The following is a 14,659-nucleotide window of genomic DNA, read 5'->3' on the forward strand; positions in this document are numbered from 1 at the left end:
TGGATGCTTAGCTGACTGAGCCACCCAGGTGCCCCCAAAGACTCACTTGAGATCCAAAGACAGATAGATTGAAAGTGAAAAGATACAAGTATGTAGTCCATATAAATAGTAACCAAAGGGGAGTAAAGATAGCTCTCCTAATATCAGCAAAATAGACTTTAAAACAAAAAAGTTTACAGATTACTAGGGGCATGAGCAGGAGGTAAGCATGTTAGAAAAAGCAGGCCATAGAGTACAGAGCCTTAAATGACAGGTTGGGTATTCTTTCTGCAATGTGCAGTCAACAAGGCTATCCAGGAGTAAGGACTGATAATCCCAGATCTGAGTGAGAAGAACTGAAACAGTGAAGAGTATGGAGGAAGTGAACTTGGTTGAGGAGGTATTTCAGTTTACTCAGAGAACAATAAATGTTTTCCCATAAATGACTTGGCTGGAAATATCCCTTATAGAGCTAGCCTCTGAAGATACATCCCAAAGAATCAGATGTGATTTTTGAAAGTATAAAATGAAAGACTAAAGCCTGCCTAAGCTCCAGCACCTATCTCCCAAAGAATAAAAGAACAATTTTATAGATTTTTGGCCCAGTTGCTTTGGATCTATGTGGTTTTTAAGAAATCCAGCATAAGTTGGCTATATAATAATAGTTATTATAGTAACCATTTAATGAACACTTGCTGTGAGCCAGGTACTGTAAGTCTCTTCTCATCCAATACTCACAATAACCCTGTGATGATATACGTTCAGTTATCCTCCTTTCATACATGAAAAAACTGAGTCCAAGAGCAGCCACAGAATCAATATGCAGCATTACGTAAAGTTCTGTGCTTCCTATTTCAAAATCATGTTCTCAGCCACCACACTTCACATACATAAGCAGTTGTACTTGGCGAACAGCATATGGCACTGCCCCCGGGATTATGGGCTCACAAAAGAACTGCTTGACTTTTCTTTTTTAATGTTTTATTTATTTTGGGGGGGGAGGGGTAGAGAGAGAAGGGGACAAAAGATCTGAAACGGTGAGCCCATGTGGGGCTTGAACTCATGAACGGTGAGATCATGACCTGAGCCAAAGTCGGATGCTCAACTGACTGAGCCACCCAAGAGACCCAAGAACTGCTTGACCTCTTTAGGCCTCAATTTGTTCAGCAGTAAATGGAAATAAAAACTGCTCCTGTATTGAGCAGGGTGATAGAAGATAAGGCCAGTTTTCCCTCTTGATTGGATTTTAGAGGAAGCAGATGGAAATAGGAGGCCAGTTAAGAGGGTGTAGTTACAATGGCACCCAACTGCAGTCACCTCATCTAGACAATGGGCATAATAATAGTAATATCTACCCCCTAGGGGGTTATAAAGATCCAATGTATTAATAGAGGTCACAGATTTAGAACAGTGCTTGAGAAATAGTACTCATTATCTAGACGCCAGCTGCTATTGGTATTAAAGATAGAAACTAGGCCACCAGGGATCCTTGTGGCTGTAAATATATGTAACCTCCAAGCAGACAGAGAAGCCCACACTCACTTTGGCTGCCTCTCAGTTGGCATTTAGCTTGGAGGATTAGCTAGCTATAATCTTGGCTAATAGAAAGAGGAACACAAAGACATGACATGGATGGAGACAGAAAGTGTTGAAAAACTAGTTCCTATTTTTTATTTCTCTGGTCAAGCACTACATGAGGAACATACCACTGGGTCTTGTCTAATCCTCACAGATCTCCAAGGTCAGTATTCTTACCTGTGTCCTTTGTCTTAGCTTCCAACTCCCACCTCTGTAAAAAGACAATAAAAAGTGATGAGGAGTTGTGTCTGGGCAATATGCCCCATGAGCCTGTACTCCTGGCCCCTATCTTCATGCTTCTTGAGGATCTGCCACTAAGAACCAGATGTCAAGGCCAGGTGTCAACAAAGCTATGGTGTGGGGGGACTGGGACACACTGTAGATTACATCACAATCTGCACTAAAGCATGTGGAAATAAATGATAAGCTCAAAATACTTTGATATGCCTTGTTTAAAATTAGAGTTTAAACCCTAGGCTACAAGTATCAATGATACTTCCTGAGAAACTTTGAGGGCAGCCTATTGGCACAAGCACTTTTGAAATACAAAACACTAAAAGACCTTCTATCCTCTGCTTAGAAAGAAAGGGGGGGCGGCGCCTGGGTGGCTCAATTGGTTAAGCATCTGACTCTTGATTTTGGCTTAGATCATGATCTTGTGATTTGTGAGTTCTAGCCCCATGTCAGGCTCTATAAGTCTGCTTGGGATCCTTTCTCTTCTCCTCCCCAACTTGTGCACATGTGCACACTCTGTCTCTCAAAATAAATAAATAAAGCTTAAGAAAGAAAGGAAGGAAGGAAGAAAGAGGAAGGGAGGGAGGGAGGAGGGAGGAAGGAAGGAAGAGGAGAGGTAAGAGAATATTTACCTATAAGTTTTTATAAAGTTTAATTAAATCTATCCTTATTCTTTATACTTATTTCTACCAGAGACAGCAATTGAATTCTGAAGCCTCCTTACTAGGAAAGGCAATGAAATTCTTGTAACAGTCAGAGGTTTGTTTTCATAATTATCTTTCATGGGTTGTTGTAACCCTACAACTCTATTTTTGTTATAGAAAACTACATATGTAGAAATGTGGAAAATTAATTGTATTGGTCCCCTCAGAGTTGTAAAATATGCCACAGGAGTTTGGATTTGCTCACCAACCCTGTGATAACTAACATGCTGACCATAGCCACTGATCATAAATAACAGAAAATATGAAAATTGTGAAGTCTCTTCTTACATTTAAAAACAAAACAAAAAAGTTTTCATATGGTCTAAAGGCCCTGTGTGATATAAACACCCTTTCACATTTCTGACCTCATCTACTTGTTACCCTGGTCCCAGTTGCCCTAGCCTCCTTGCTAGTCCTCCAACACATGAGCATGGTCTCACCTTTGCACCTTAGAGCTTACTGTACCCTTGACTGACAAGGTTTTTTTCCCTCAGACATGTGTATGATTTGCTTCCTCGCTTCACTCTAGTCTGTACTGAAATATTACTCCCTCGGGGAAGACTTCAGGTTATCTCGTCTAAAACTGACCTATCTGCACATGCCCTCACAATCCATCAGCCTCTCTCCCAGATTGCCTTTTACCCCACAACACAAATCACCATCTGATACATTTTTATTGATTGCTCACACTCCTGCCCCCTGCCCCCCGTTCCAGCCCCAGAATGTAAGCTCCTTGAAAGACTATCTTTCTTATTCCCAGCACTGGAATAATGCCGGACACCCAGTAGTTGGCCAGTAAATGAATGAAGCAAAATGAAAGAAAAAATCTGAGTCCCAAGACAGGAAACAGCTTGCACTGGGAATCCATCACCAGGTGGTTTACGAGATGCTGACCATCAGAGCCAGAGATGACCTTGAGAATGGAAGCGACCCCTGGGAAATCACAGAAATCTCAGGGGTAAGTACCAGACTTTCTGAATAGAGTGGAAGGGAGAATATGGACTAATTCTAACTGATGCCAGCTTTATACATATCTTATTTCATGTTAATATCACTACAGGCGAGGAAACTGAAGATCAGAAAAGGGAAGTGATTTCTCCAGGGTTATTCCACCATGTTCTTTCCAAGACACCACACAGCTTAAGAAAAAGCTTGGCAAAGAGTGTATGCTCAGTTAAGTAACAGTTGAAGGAATGAATGGATGCTTTGTAGAGAAAGTGACAGTTAAACGGCCTTATAGAGAGAGCAAAGGCAGACCAGGAGAAAGAAGGAGATTGAACAAAAAGTTTTGGGTTAGTTAGGTGAGGAGCTGTCCAGGGAACACTGAGCACATCATTGTGGCTGGATCCTAGAGTGCTGAAGGAGTGTGTTGGGAGATAAGGGCTCCAAAGACCAGAATGTGAAAGATCTTCACTACTAAGTTAAGGAATTTGGGCTTTATCATGAGATAGTGGGGAGCATTAAACCCTAGGATAATGTAGTCAGACACTGCTTTAGGAAGGTCATTCTGGGATGCCAGTGACAGGGTAACCAAACAGATTTGTTGTAATAGTCCCAGTGAAGGATTATCTCCAAAGCAATCTATTCTCTCTGAACCCCTGAGAGGTTGAGGTTAAAACCTGCCCCAAGTGTTCACACAACAGCCACTAGTTGGCAGCAGTGTCCCAAGGAGCAGCTTCTCCCCGGGCTGTGATGGGATAAACCACCCGGTGGACAACTGGAGTAGGTGGGAAGGCCATCTGCGTGGAGGGAACCCAAAGCCCCTAAGGCAAGGAGTATCTAAAGGTCAAAGGACAGACTAATCAATGCCTAGAGGATGGTTCAGGTGAGGTGGTGGGGAGGAGGCAGTGGTGAAAGATGAGGCTGCCTGTGAGTGCTAGAAACTGATCCTGAATGGTCTTGAATTTCTGGATTAAGGAAGCTGGGCATTATCCAAAGGGAATTGAGGACCCAGGGAAGGTTTTAAGTAGGAGAGAGACATGACCAGATGTGCATTTTATAAAGATTTGCAAGGGTGCCTAGCTGGCTCAGTCAGTAGAGCGTGAAACTCTTGATCTTGGGGTTGTGAGTTCAAGCCCCACATTGGGTGTAGAGACTACTTAAAAAGAAAATCAGAAAAGAGAAAGAAAGAAAGAAAGAAAGAAAGAAAGAAAGAAAGAAAGAAAGAAAGAAAGAAAGAAAGAAAGATTTGAGAATAAGGGAAGGCAGAAAGCAGAGAGAACAGTGAGGAAGTGCTGCAGTGATCCCTGGAGAGAGATGAGTGGCCTGCAGCCTGCAATAAACAGAATGGGTCAGATCTGTAGGTGACTTAGGAAATCAAAATCATAGGATGAGAAAGGAGGCACTAAACATACTGTTTTGACAGGAGAGAATGAACATTCTTTCCCCCTTATACATACGGTGAATTGTTGGATTTTCTGCCTAAAACTGCCCTGGAAAAAAAATCAGATTGTGGAATGTCACTGAATCTAAATTCTAGTTCATTTGGTCGCCTGACCAAATTGTGTGGTGAGATCTGAGGCCAAAGGAATGGCTCAGCAGTTGCCTCCCCAGTCTGGTGTTGGGACAGCCAACTCCCATGTAGCTGATGGAGGAAATACAGGATGCTGCGGGGTCCAGCGGGGTAACCTGATCCAGGTGTCCAGGGAGAGGAGGCTTTTGAGCAGAGGATATCCGACGAAGGAGCTCACAAACTGTCAGCGAACTTAGCTAAGCCCTGGAAAAGAAGGTGGCCGGGAGCACTCTCGTTACCTATTTACTCCTTTTCGTCAGAATGTGTAGCCATCCCCTTATGGGCGATAGGAATCCCAGGTGGCCTAGGTTCTCCAGGTGCCGGCGCTAAGGTTCAGCGCAAAGGCACCTCCCAGAAGGCAGACCTACAAGACGCTACAGGATCGCCGCCGGAGAAGCCAGGCTGTGATTGGTGGTGGCCTGGGGCCCGCCTTCCTGCCAGCCAACAGTGCGGCCTGATTGGCGGAGGTACCGCGTAGCCCCACCCCTCCCGCGAGGAGACCAAGGGAGCGACCGCCAGGGCAGGTCCTGGAGCACCGCTGGTGGGGTCTGGGGAGGACGGCCTGTCGCCCGGGCCGTGGTGGACGCCAGGAGAAAAGGCGTCGAGGGAACGGAAGCTGTGCCTCCCACAGCATTGTGGGCCACGGCTGGGGCGGGACTGGGCTCCGGGCGCCTGCGCGCACTGCGCACTTTGGGAAATGGCCGGCACCAGGCACATAGGGGCAACCTAGTGCGGGCAGGGAACTGGGGAGGGGTTCTCGGGCCTTTTCACACCCGGGTCTGGAGCCCTGGGCCGGGGCGGGGCTGGGGTGCTGTGGGCTGTGCCCCGCTTCGGAGCCCGGGGCTCGTGGGCGCCAAGGAGCGGCGCGGTCTCTGCACGCCATGGTCTTTGCATCCTCGAGCTCCGGCCCTGGGTACGCCCCTTCCGCCCCAACCCAGCCCTGGTCTGTTAACTTGCATCCAGCGCAGCAGCCGCCGAGTGCCGCCATGAGCTTTTAAGAGCCTGGATGGAACTCACTCCTGGCACTCTGGACCCCTAACTCTCCTCTTTACACTGCCCCTTCGGGCGCCTCCTCGAAGTTTACAAAGATATCTTGCTTTCAGCGTTAGATTTTTGGAGACACACAAGGCTTTCTCCATCCCACGCAACGCCTCACGTGGCCTCAACCCTTCGCGCTTTAAGCCCTCAGGCTCAGGCCGGGCATTACTCTGAAACGCACCCCTCATTTGTGAGATGGGGATGGATAGATAACGCCTCAGATTCTTTGTAACTAATAACATACATAGACACTTCCATTTACTAAGTTCCATTTCCCTCCTCACTCCCTCCTTACAATCACTCTTGGTGCCAAGGAAATTTTATAGTTTTGCCTGACTGCAGTTATAAAGGCTTCTACAGGCAGATTCCCCCGATTTTCTCCTCTGAGTCTGTAGGGACAAATACCCTTAGTGCTTTATTTCATCAACTATTTTCCAAGCGCCTGCTGTGTGCCAAGCCTGCCTTAAGTGCTGAAGACACAGATGAACCAAATTTGACTTTCTATGACATTGATACAAGGGGAAAATTAGGAGTTGTAGATAAAGGGTGCAAGAGTACAGTGCCATAGGAAAGGAACAGAGGAGGCCCTTGAAATTCCTGGGTGGGAAAGGGGGTAAGAAGTCTTTTGAGAGGCCCCAGTAGCATGTAAGCTGGATCAGAGGGGTCATTTCCTAGTTTAAAGGTTAGAGGAAATCAGCTATGGGGTAGGGGTTGTGTAGTGTAATTGTTAAAAGTAGGGGTTCTAGCATGACTTACTTGGAAGTTTCAGGCACATAACCTCTGAGCCTTTCAAAGGCAGATATGGTACCTACCTCACATTCAAGATAATGTGTATCAAGGCCTGAGCATCAAGGTTAGCACATAGCTGTCATTTTTTGAATACCAACTATCATGTGAAGGAAAATAGGAATGTCTTGGATGCCAAGATATTTAGATTTTCTCTGGGGAATAGGGATTAGACAGATTTTTAAGCAATGGAGGGTCTCCCATCCAAGTACTAACCAGGCCCCACTCTGCTTAGCTTCTGGAGATCAGAGGAGCTCAGATGCCTTGAAGGTAGTATGACCCTAGACTAAGCAATAGTGGGTGTTCATTCCTTGGAAGGGACTGGGTTTCAAGTCACAAAGTTCAAAGTCTCTATAGCCATTATCTCGCTCCCATTCCATCTCATTCTCCCTACCCTTAACGCACAAGCATTTCAAAACCATGTTTCTAAAAACCAGCCATTTATATCTGTTTAGGTAAGTTACAGAGGAAGTAAGGTGGTGTATTTACAAGTTGGTTTGTCCAGATATACTATAACTTAGTGTCTGTATTTAATATTGACAACCAAAAAATATATATAAATATCTTCCATCTATACACAGCAGGGCAGGAGTGTCCATGTCTTCTTGAGCAGTGAGTTCTCAGTCTCCTACGGCCCTCCTCTCATGGTGATCGTCTGGCCCTCAGTGCAAAGGAGACTAGAAGCTGGCAGCCCAGTCTGGCCCTTCCCCTCTCCTCCCTGCACTCCAGTGCTCCCAACTGGTCTCAGGCAAGGCAAGATTACTTTGAGTGGTTGGGCAGGAAGGGATGGGTATGGGCGAACCCTAGTGGAGCCTAACCATTACGGTAGGGAGATCCAGGCCTCAGAAGAGAGCGGCCACAGCTACCTCTTGGGGTAGAAGCCTCATAGTTCGTTGTTTGATTAGTATGTCCTTGGTCATAGGTCCAGCCCTACAGATTAGCGTGGCAAAGAAGGCAAGTGTCTAGGCAGGACTTGGTCCCCACCTTCAGGTACTGAGCCATTCAGAGTGAAGTCTGGGTGTAGGTACAGGAGACTCTGGCTGATAAAAAAATAATAACAAAATCAGTAATAAAAAAAATTATAAAACCTGTTGCTTATCTGAATAGATCTGAGCAACAGTCTTGTTTTTGTTAAAATCCTGGAGCCATTAAAGTCCTATTATTCTTCTGGACATCACTGTTGGCTGAAGAAAGGAGCCCCAGGCCCGGCTCTGCTGAAATCCATCAGTTTGAAAGTCTCATCCAGCTGCCTGTGCTCCGAGAGATCCTTGGGGCTGCTGGGAGCAGGCCGGGCTGGTGGTGTGGGGCACCTCACACTTGGGAATCGGCCCCCAGGGGGTGAAACAGCTCCTCGGGTGTCTTGTCACTTTGACCGGCTCCTCCCTGCCGGAAGCCGGAAGCAATCTCATCGAAGGTCCGGCCTTTCGTCTCGGGAACTTTGAAGTAGGTGAAGATGAAGAACAGAACCAGGAGTACAGTGAAGATGATGAAGACATATGGACCACACAGTTGCTGAAAGACACACACATACACTTGGTTGGAGTACTGATCCTACATCCTGACTGTAGGACCTTGGCTTATAGGACTTGATCTTTGATCTGAAAAAGGGAACAGCTACTCACGGCCCAGGCATGCTGGGATGATTAAATGAGACTGCCTGCACCTGGCATGTGAAGGGCTCCAGGGAGCAGGGTCCCACCGTAGAGCAGAATAGAGACAATTCAAAGCTAAGGAAAGAACCCTGGAATCGAGGTCTGTTTTTAGCTGTGTGACCTGGGCTTCTGAGCCTCAATTTCCTCCTCAGCAGGATTCCAATGAGAACAGCTGGGAGAGCACTTTGCAGAGCACTTTGCAGGGTCCTGCATGCAGGAGAGCAATGGTGAGCAGGGACAGTGCAGGGTTCTCACCTCTACATACTGGAAGCACATGCCCACAATGAAATTGGAGGTCCAGTTGGAGAAGCCAGCAACAGCAATAGCAGCTGGGCGAGGACCCTGGCTGAAGAGTTCAGCCACAATGAACCATGGGATAGGGCCAGGGCCCACTTCAAAGAAGGCCACGAAGCCAAAGATGGCCACGATGCTGAGATAGGACATCCAGGGCAGCTGTTCCTGTTGAGGACAACAGAAGGGTGGAAAGTTAGATTAGGTTGTTATGGATCCTCAGAGGAAACCAAAACTGCAGAGGTAGCCCAGGGCAGGGCTAAGAGTCCTAGGCTGGGAGGCAGTCCTGGGGGCTGATCCTGGATTTGCCACATAGCTTAGGTTCCCTCCACTGGGTCTCCGCTTCCTCATCTGAACAAAATGATCTAAGTCCTGCAGAATGGCTGTGAGCTCAAGCCTACCCTCTGGGAATGGTAATGCGGTGTGCACATGGAAGGTGCTAAGAAGAGGTCCCTGTGGTCCCCTGGCTCTAGATGCAGAGCAGTCCACCTGAAGCCGAATGCTGTGGAAGAGCATTCCTAGGACTAAGTGTTAAAGAGTTTGTAAGGTGCCCAGCTCAGGGCCAGCAGAGTAGGCCCAAAGCATGTGGTCCTATATCCTCATTCTCTTTGAGGAGGCCACAGTAGAAAAGGTATAGGCTTTGGGTCTGATCCCAGATCTGCCACACATCACCTGCTGCGTGCTGGACCTCTCAGCTATCACCAGACTTTCTACGCTCTGGTTAAGTTGTAAAATGAGCATACTGTTGCTTCCTTGCCCAGAGGGTAGACAAAGGAGGGTTCGTGCATGTGAAGTGCCTGGCACAGGGTTACCACAGTGATTACAGTCACAGGCTCGGGGCCAGCAGACCTGGGGTCGATTCCTGGCTTTGTCCTTTATCTGCTGAGTTACTAACCTCAGCAGGACTAGAATTCCTCACTTGTGAAATGGGAATACTAACTACACCTGGCAGGGGGGAGAACTGAGAAAAGGCATGTTTCCATGTCTTGGTGGTAAGGAGGGGAATACTTTCTAGGGCTGTTCTGAAGATGAACTAAGGTCACAGTTGAAGACTTTGGAAGACTTAGTACTGGGCAGAGCAATTCCTGGGGAAAGGGGCCTTAGGTCCTGGGGCCAGAGGTGCTGTGGTGAGAAAGCACGGAACAGGGAGGAGCCAGTTCAAGACAGGATGTGAGTGGGTAGGAGACAATCTAGGGAGCCAGAAGGCCATACCCAGGCCCATGGGGCTGGGGAGAAGGGGGCAGAACTAGGGAGAAGGCAGCCCCTACCTGGTCTCTGGATGCTTCTGGCCAGACTGGGGCTGACACAGTCACTCGGATCAGAAGCTGTCTGAGCTTTCCCCCCAACCCCTGCTGTCTCCCAGAGCGGAGCAACTCACCAGCAGTGCCAGCGCGATGGTCATGAGCACAGCACAGCCTGCCATGCCAGCCAGGCCTATGAGGTGCAGGGTCCGCCGGCCGGCTCGTTCCACCACAAACAGCTGTGGGCAGAGACAGAGTCAGTGCCACCCCCTCCTAGTGCCTCTCTGACCACGCCCGCCCCCCATCTAGAGGCTCGTCCCAAGTGTTGAGAAAGCCAAACAGCACTGCCTCCTCCGTGGGGCTCAGCTTAAGGACCACATAGGATCTGAGGGGCAGAGAGCTGACTCCAGGCAGCAGGACAGGGGGTGAGAGCCAGCCCCAGAGAGCCAGACAGCGGAGCATCCTGGCTGTGACTTTGGGCAAGCCGCTGCCCTTCTCTGAGCATCAGTGTCATGGGCTGTTTGATATGAGTAATGAACTTGACAGGTTTGTGAGGATGAGACGACACAGCACTCAGGAAGAACCTGACACACTGCTTGGCTTGCAGTAAATGCTGCCGTTCGGTCACAAGGCCCTGGGGCCACCCTGAGCTGGACCCTGGCAGCTGACCGGCGGTGGGCAATGACGCAGACTCACCGACACGACAGTGAAGGCTGTGTTGACGATGCCGGAGCCAATGGTGGCATATACAGGCTGCTGCACCCCCGCCTTCTCGAAGATACTTGTGGAGTAATAGAAAACCTAAGGGACAGAGAATTTGTTGGGACTTGGCCAGGTGCCGTGGCTCTTTCCCCACCTCCGTCGCTGTGGGTGTGGGACACGGGTGAGTGTAGAATGAAGGGGACATGTCTGGGTTTTGGTTCTGAAGGAAAGCTACTCCATTGGAAGGGGATTGTCTGTTTTAAGTTTGGGATCTGTTCACAGCACACACTTGACCACGGGGTTTGGCTGGGCCCAAAGGAAAGGGTGGGTGAGGGGCACTCACAGCGTTGATGCCCGACAGCTGCTGGGACAGCTGCAGGACCACGGCGATGAGGATGGGCTGGCGGTAGGCGGGCGAGCGGAACAGCTCCAGGATGGTGACCTTCTTCTCCCGCATCATCTGCCGACTCTCCTCCTTCATCTCCTGCAGGTCGCGGGTCACGTCAGCCGTCCCGCGCAGCTTCTTCAGCACTGGGGGGACCGGAGGGAAGGTGGGGGTGGCTCAGAGCAGGAAGGAGGCCGGGGCGGGAGGGGGGCTGGGGAGAGGGCAGAGCCCCGCCCATACCGCTCTTGGCCCGGTTCTCCTCGTTGCGGTTGATGAGCAGGAAGCGGGGGCTCTCGGGGCAGAAGGGCAGCAGGACGCACTGCAGCAGCGCCGGGACGAAGATGACGCTCAGCAGCAGGGGCCACAGCTCCTCGCTGCCCATGATGGAGTCCAGGCCAAACACCTGCGGGCAGCAGGGGTGGGGAAAGCCGCCCTGAGTGCCCTAGCCCCGCCCCCACACGAGCCCGCCCCACCCAGTGGCCTCCGTGGTGTCAGCGGCCGCTTTACCCCGGTGTCCTCATTTGTCGCATGAAGAAAGGAGGACCGACCTCGCAGCATAGTGGGAGGACAAATGGCACATGGCATAGGGGCTGTCACTCTGCGGCGGGACAACTTTGGGGAGGGGAAAGGGAAAGCCTTCTAGAGAGAGGGTAGTGTATACAAGGAAGGCCTCAAGGCCTGCAGGCAGCAGAGAACCTGGCATGTGGAGGTCCCAGGGGGCTTCCCTGTGGCTGGCTCCCCAGGGGAAGGACAGGTCACGAGGCTGGGACCAGAAGGGCCAAGTCATCTGGGACATGCGCTCACACCAGGGAGGCCTTGGCGGAACTGTGAGTGACAAGAGTGCTCTCTGGGGCCTGTGCCTACTAGGGTGTGTGCACGAGGCTATCCCTTGCTGCGGGGCTGTGGAAGTCTGGGTGACAACTCTGATCAGGGTGTCATCTGGACACAGGAGGGCCACCAAAGCTGTGGGGTGGGGGCAGTGCTGGGCAAGGAGACCCAGCCCCAGCTTACCTGGGCGATGAGGATGCCAACAACGATGCCCAGCTGGTGCAGGGTGCCCAGGGCCCCACGGAGGGCCGTAGGGGACACCTCCCCCACATACATGGGGACGAAGCCTGTGGTCAGGCCACAGTACACACCGATGATGAAGCGGCCCAGGATCAGCATCTCAAAGGACTTGGCCAGTTTCGAGAAGCCCATGAGCATAGAGGACAGGACGGCCAGCAGGTTTATTATCAGCATTGAGTTCCGTCTGGGGGTGGGGTCACAGGTCAGGTGGGTGCCTGGATCTCCCCAGATTCCCAGGGGCTAGGTCATAGGCAACACCCTGAACAGGCAGGGAAGTCTCCCCCACTCCCATATGGGATGCCCTGGCCAGGGCCAGGACCCCTTCTGCTCACCGGCCAAAGCGGTTAACAAAAAGGCCCACAGAGAAGGAGCCAATCATGCCTCCTACAGAGAAGATGGCCACGGAGAGGGACCACAGCGTGGTGAGCGTGGTAGGCAAGATGCTCTCCCCATAGCGGTGGATCCAAGTCTGGTTGTAGAACTCTTCAATCACCTGCAGTGGGGGAAGCAGCCTGTTGAGTCGGCCGGGACCCAGCCTCCTTTTCCCCTTGCACTGCACTGCCCCCTCAAAGAGGGCCCAGCACCCGGCCAGACCCCAAACTCACTGCATGTCACTGAGCCAAGTCCCTCCCTTTTGTGGGCCTTAGTTTCCCCAGGTGAGAAACAAGGGGATGGGCTCCATCTCCAGAGTGGCACCAGCTCTCCTGCTTCCCCCAGGTGTGGTTTCCAGTGCTCTATGGTTTCATATGTTCCACAGAACTTGCTGGAGTGGACAGCAAATGACCAATGGTGGAACTTCAGGCGCAGAGCAGAGACAGGTTCAGGGAGAAAGTGCTTCTTCCCACTTGCCCCTTTTCTCTTCAAAGTGCCTAAGGTGCTAGGCTCTGGCCACCTGGGCCCTGTCCCCAAACCCCTGCTGGGAAGGAAATACAGCTGGACAGATGGTTCCACGTTCCAGACGCTCTGGGATGAAGGGAAGGCTCATAGACTTCACACTCAGGGCCTGTTGTGACCGACCTGCACATAAGACATGCTCCAGAGACTTGTGCAAATTGCTTTCTGACCCCCAGGCCCAGCTATTTGTGGGAGTTACACCCTGAAGGACCCATGGCCTCCTCCCCTCTCCAGGGTGCCGAGCTGGGAGGCATAGGGAAAGCTAAGGACAAGGAAGCAGTTCCAGGAACTGGAAACACCTGTCCTAGAGGCCTGCCCACTACCCCCGCCCCCGCCCAACGGAGGGCCTTACCTGATCCACCGGTTCTGCCTGAGCACGTTCACCCTACTCTAAGGCAACACAGACACACACCCAGTGCCACGGGACTGGCCAGACCCACCCAGCCACATGCGTAGCTGGGCACAGGCCCAACATACCCAGAAACAGCTTCCTGTGTACATGCACCATCACACACACATACTAGTGCTCACACGATCTGAATATTCCTGGCTTCAGCCAGTCACAAACCTGGATGTCCCTCTTTCCCTTCAACCACCTGCAGCTCAAACTTGCGTAGCTAGTCCATCCTGGCACCCCTCTGCACATGCATGCTGCAAGTTCATGTGCACGCAGCAGTATGCAGCCTCTTACACAACCTGCATGCCACTGCCCTTGAACCTCTCTAATCCTCCCAAGCCCCAGGGGTCTAGCAGAAAGGATGCGGTGGGTAAGCCATAATTGCCAAGGGGAGAACGAGGCTCTTGGTCCCAGGAATGCTCATCGAGTATGCTGGGCCTGGCCGCACAGTTGCAACGGGTCCTTGGCCTCTACCTTCTTCCTGCCCTGCTGCCATGATCTGTCCCAAGTCTGGAGACACCTGACAGAGGCCGGGCTCTAGGGGGTGAGGACAGATTGACACAGGAATGGGGAGAGGAGGAAGGCAGACCTAAAGATCTTATGTCCCAAGGAAGCCAGACAGAGTGTAGGGGTTAGGAACCTGGATGACAATTGAGTTCAGATCCCAGCTCCACCATTTATCTCAACTGGGACCGAGGGCAAATTATTTCATCTCAAATGGCGACATCAGCAATATCTATTTCATCATGCTGCAGGGGAGTAATGAAACGTAGAGTGCTTACATGGTTCCTGGCACGTTCACTGAGCCAAGGGACCCCACCATGTTCTGGTACTGACCCAAGGGCAGTCAGACCACTGACAAAGTACAACCAACCCTGCATCCCATCATTCAAAATCAAGGCTCCTGCCAGGTATCAGTCTGACCTCCCCACCTAACACCATCTCTACCTTTGCTCTCGGCCTCATTTTCATGCTCTTCATGGTTACTCTGCCTTGAAGGCCCATCCTGCCTTACCATGCTGAAACCTTTTGAGATCCAGCTCAAAGGCTCCCAGGAGTGTGTCCTCCCTGAGCGCAGGGACCCTAGTGGATTCACACTGGGACCTGTCCCAGAGCTGGTGCCAGGGATGCCTGGTGAGTGAATGAAGAGAGGGCCTTAGGCTCTCCTCCTGGGAGCCCCTGCTTCTGCTGGGGCAGA

The 14,659-nt window shown here is 50.8% G+C and overlaps 1 protein-coding gene across 1 annotated transcript in view; it reads right to left on the minus strand.

Moving 5' to 3' along the window:
* Positions 1-7,254: 7,254 nt before the first annotated feature.
* SLC2A1 (solute carrier family 2 member 1) overlaps positions 7,255-14,659 on the minus strand; it is a 29,482-nt gene continuing 22,077 nt past the window's right edge. The window contains exons 3-10 of the mRNA XM_030325830.1: positions 12,503-12,663; positions 12,114-12,354; positions 11,343-11,505; positions 11,061-11,248; positions 10,712-10,816; positions 10,153-10,254; positions 8,739-8,942; positions 7,255-8,343 (exon numbers count right to left, since the gene is read on the minus strand). Coding sequence (XP_030181690.1) covers positions 8,143-8,343; positions 8,739-8,942; positions 10,153-10,254; positions 10,712-10,816; positions 11,061-11,248; positions 11,343-11,505; positions 12,114-12,354; positions 12,503-12,663 — 1,365 coding nt within the window. The 3' untranslated portion in view covers positions 7,255-8,142. The remainder of the gene's footprint in view (positions 8,344-8,738; positions 8,943-10,152; positions 10,255-10,711; positions 10,817-11,060; positions 11,249-11,342; positions 11,506-12,113; positions 12,355-12,502; positions 12,664-14,659) is intronic.

Source organism: Lynx canadensis, chromosome C1 (genome assembly GCF_007474595.2).
Source record: "Lynx canadensis isolate LIC74 chromosome C1, mLynCan4.pri.v2, whole genome shotgun sequence".
Lineage (NCBI taxonomy): Eukaryota > Metazoa > Chordata > Mammalia > Carnivora > Felidae > Lynx > Lynx canadensis.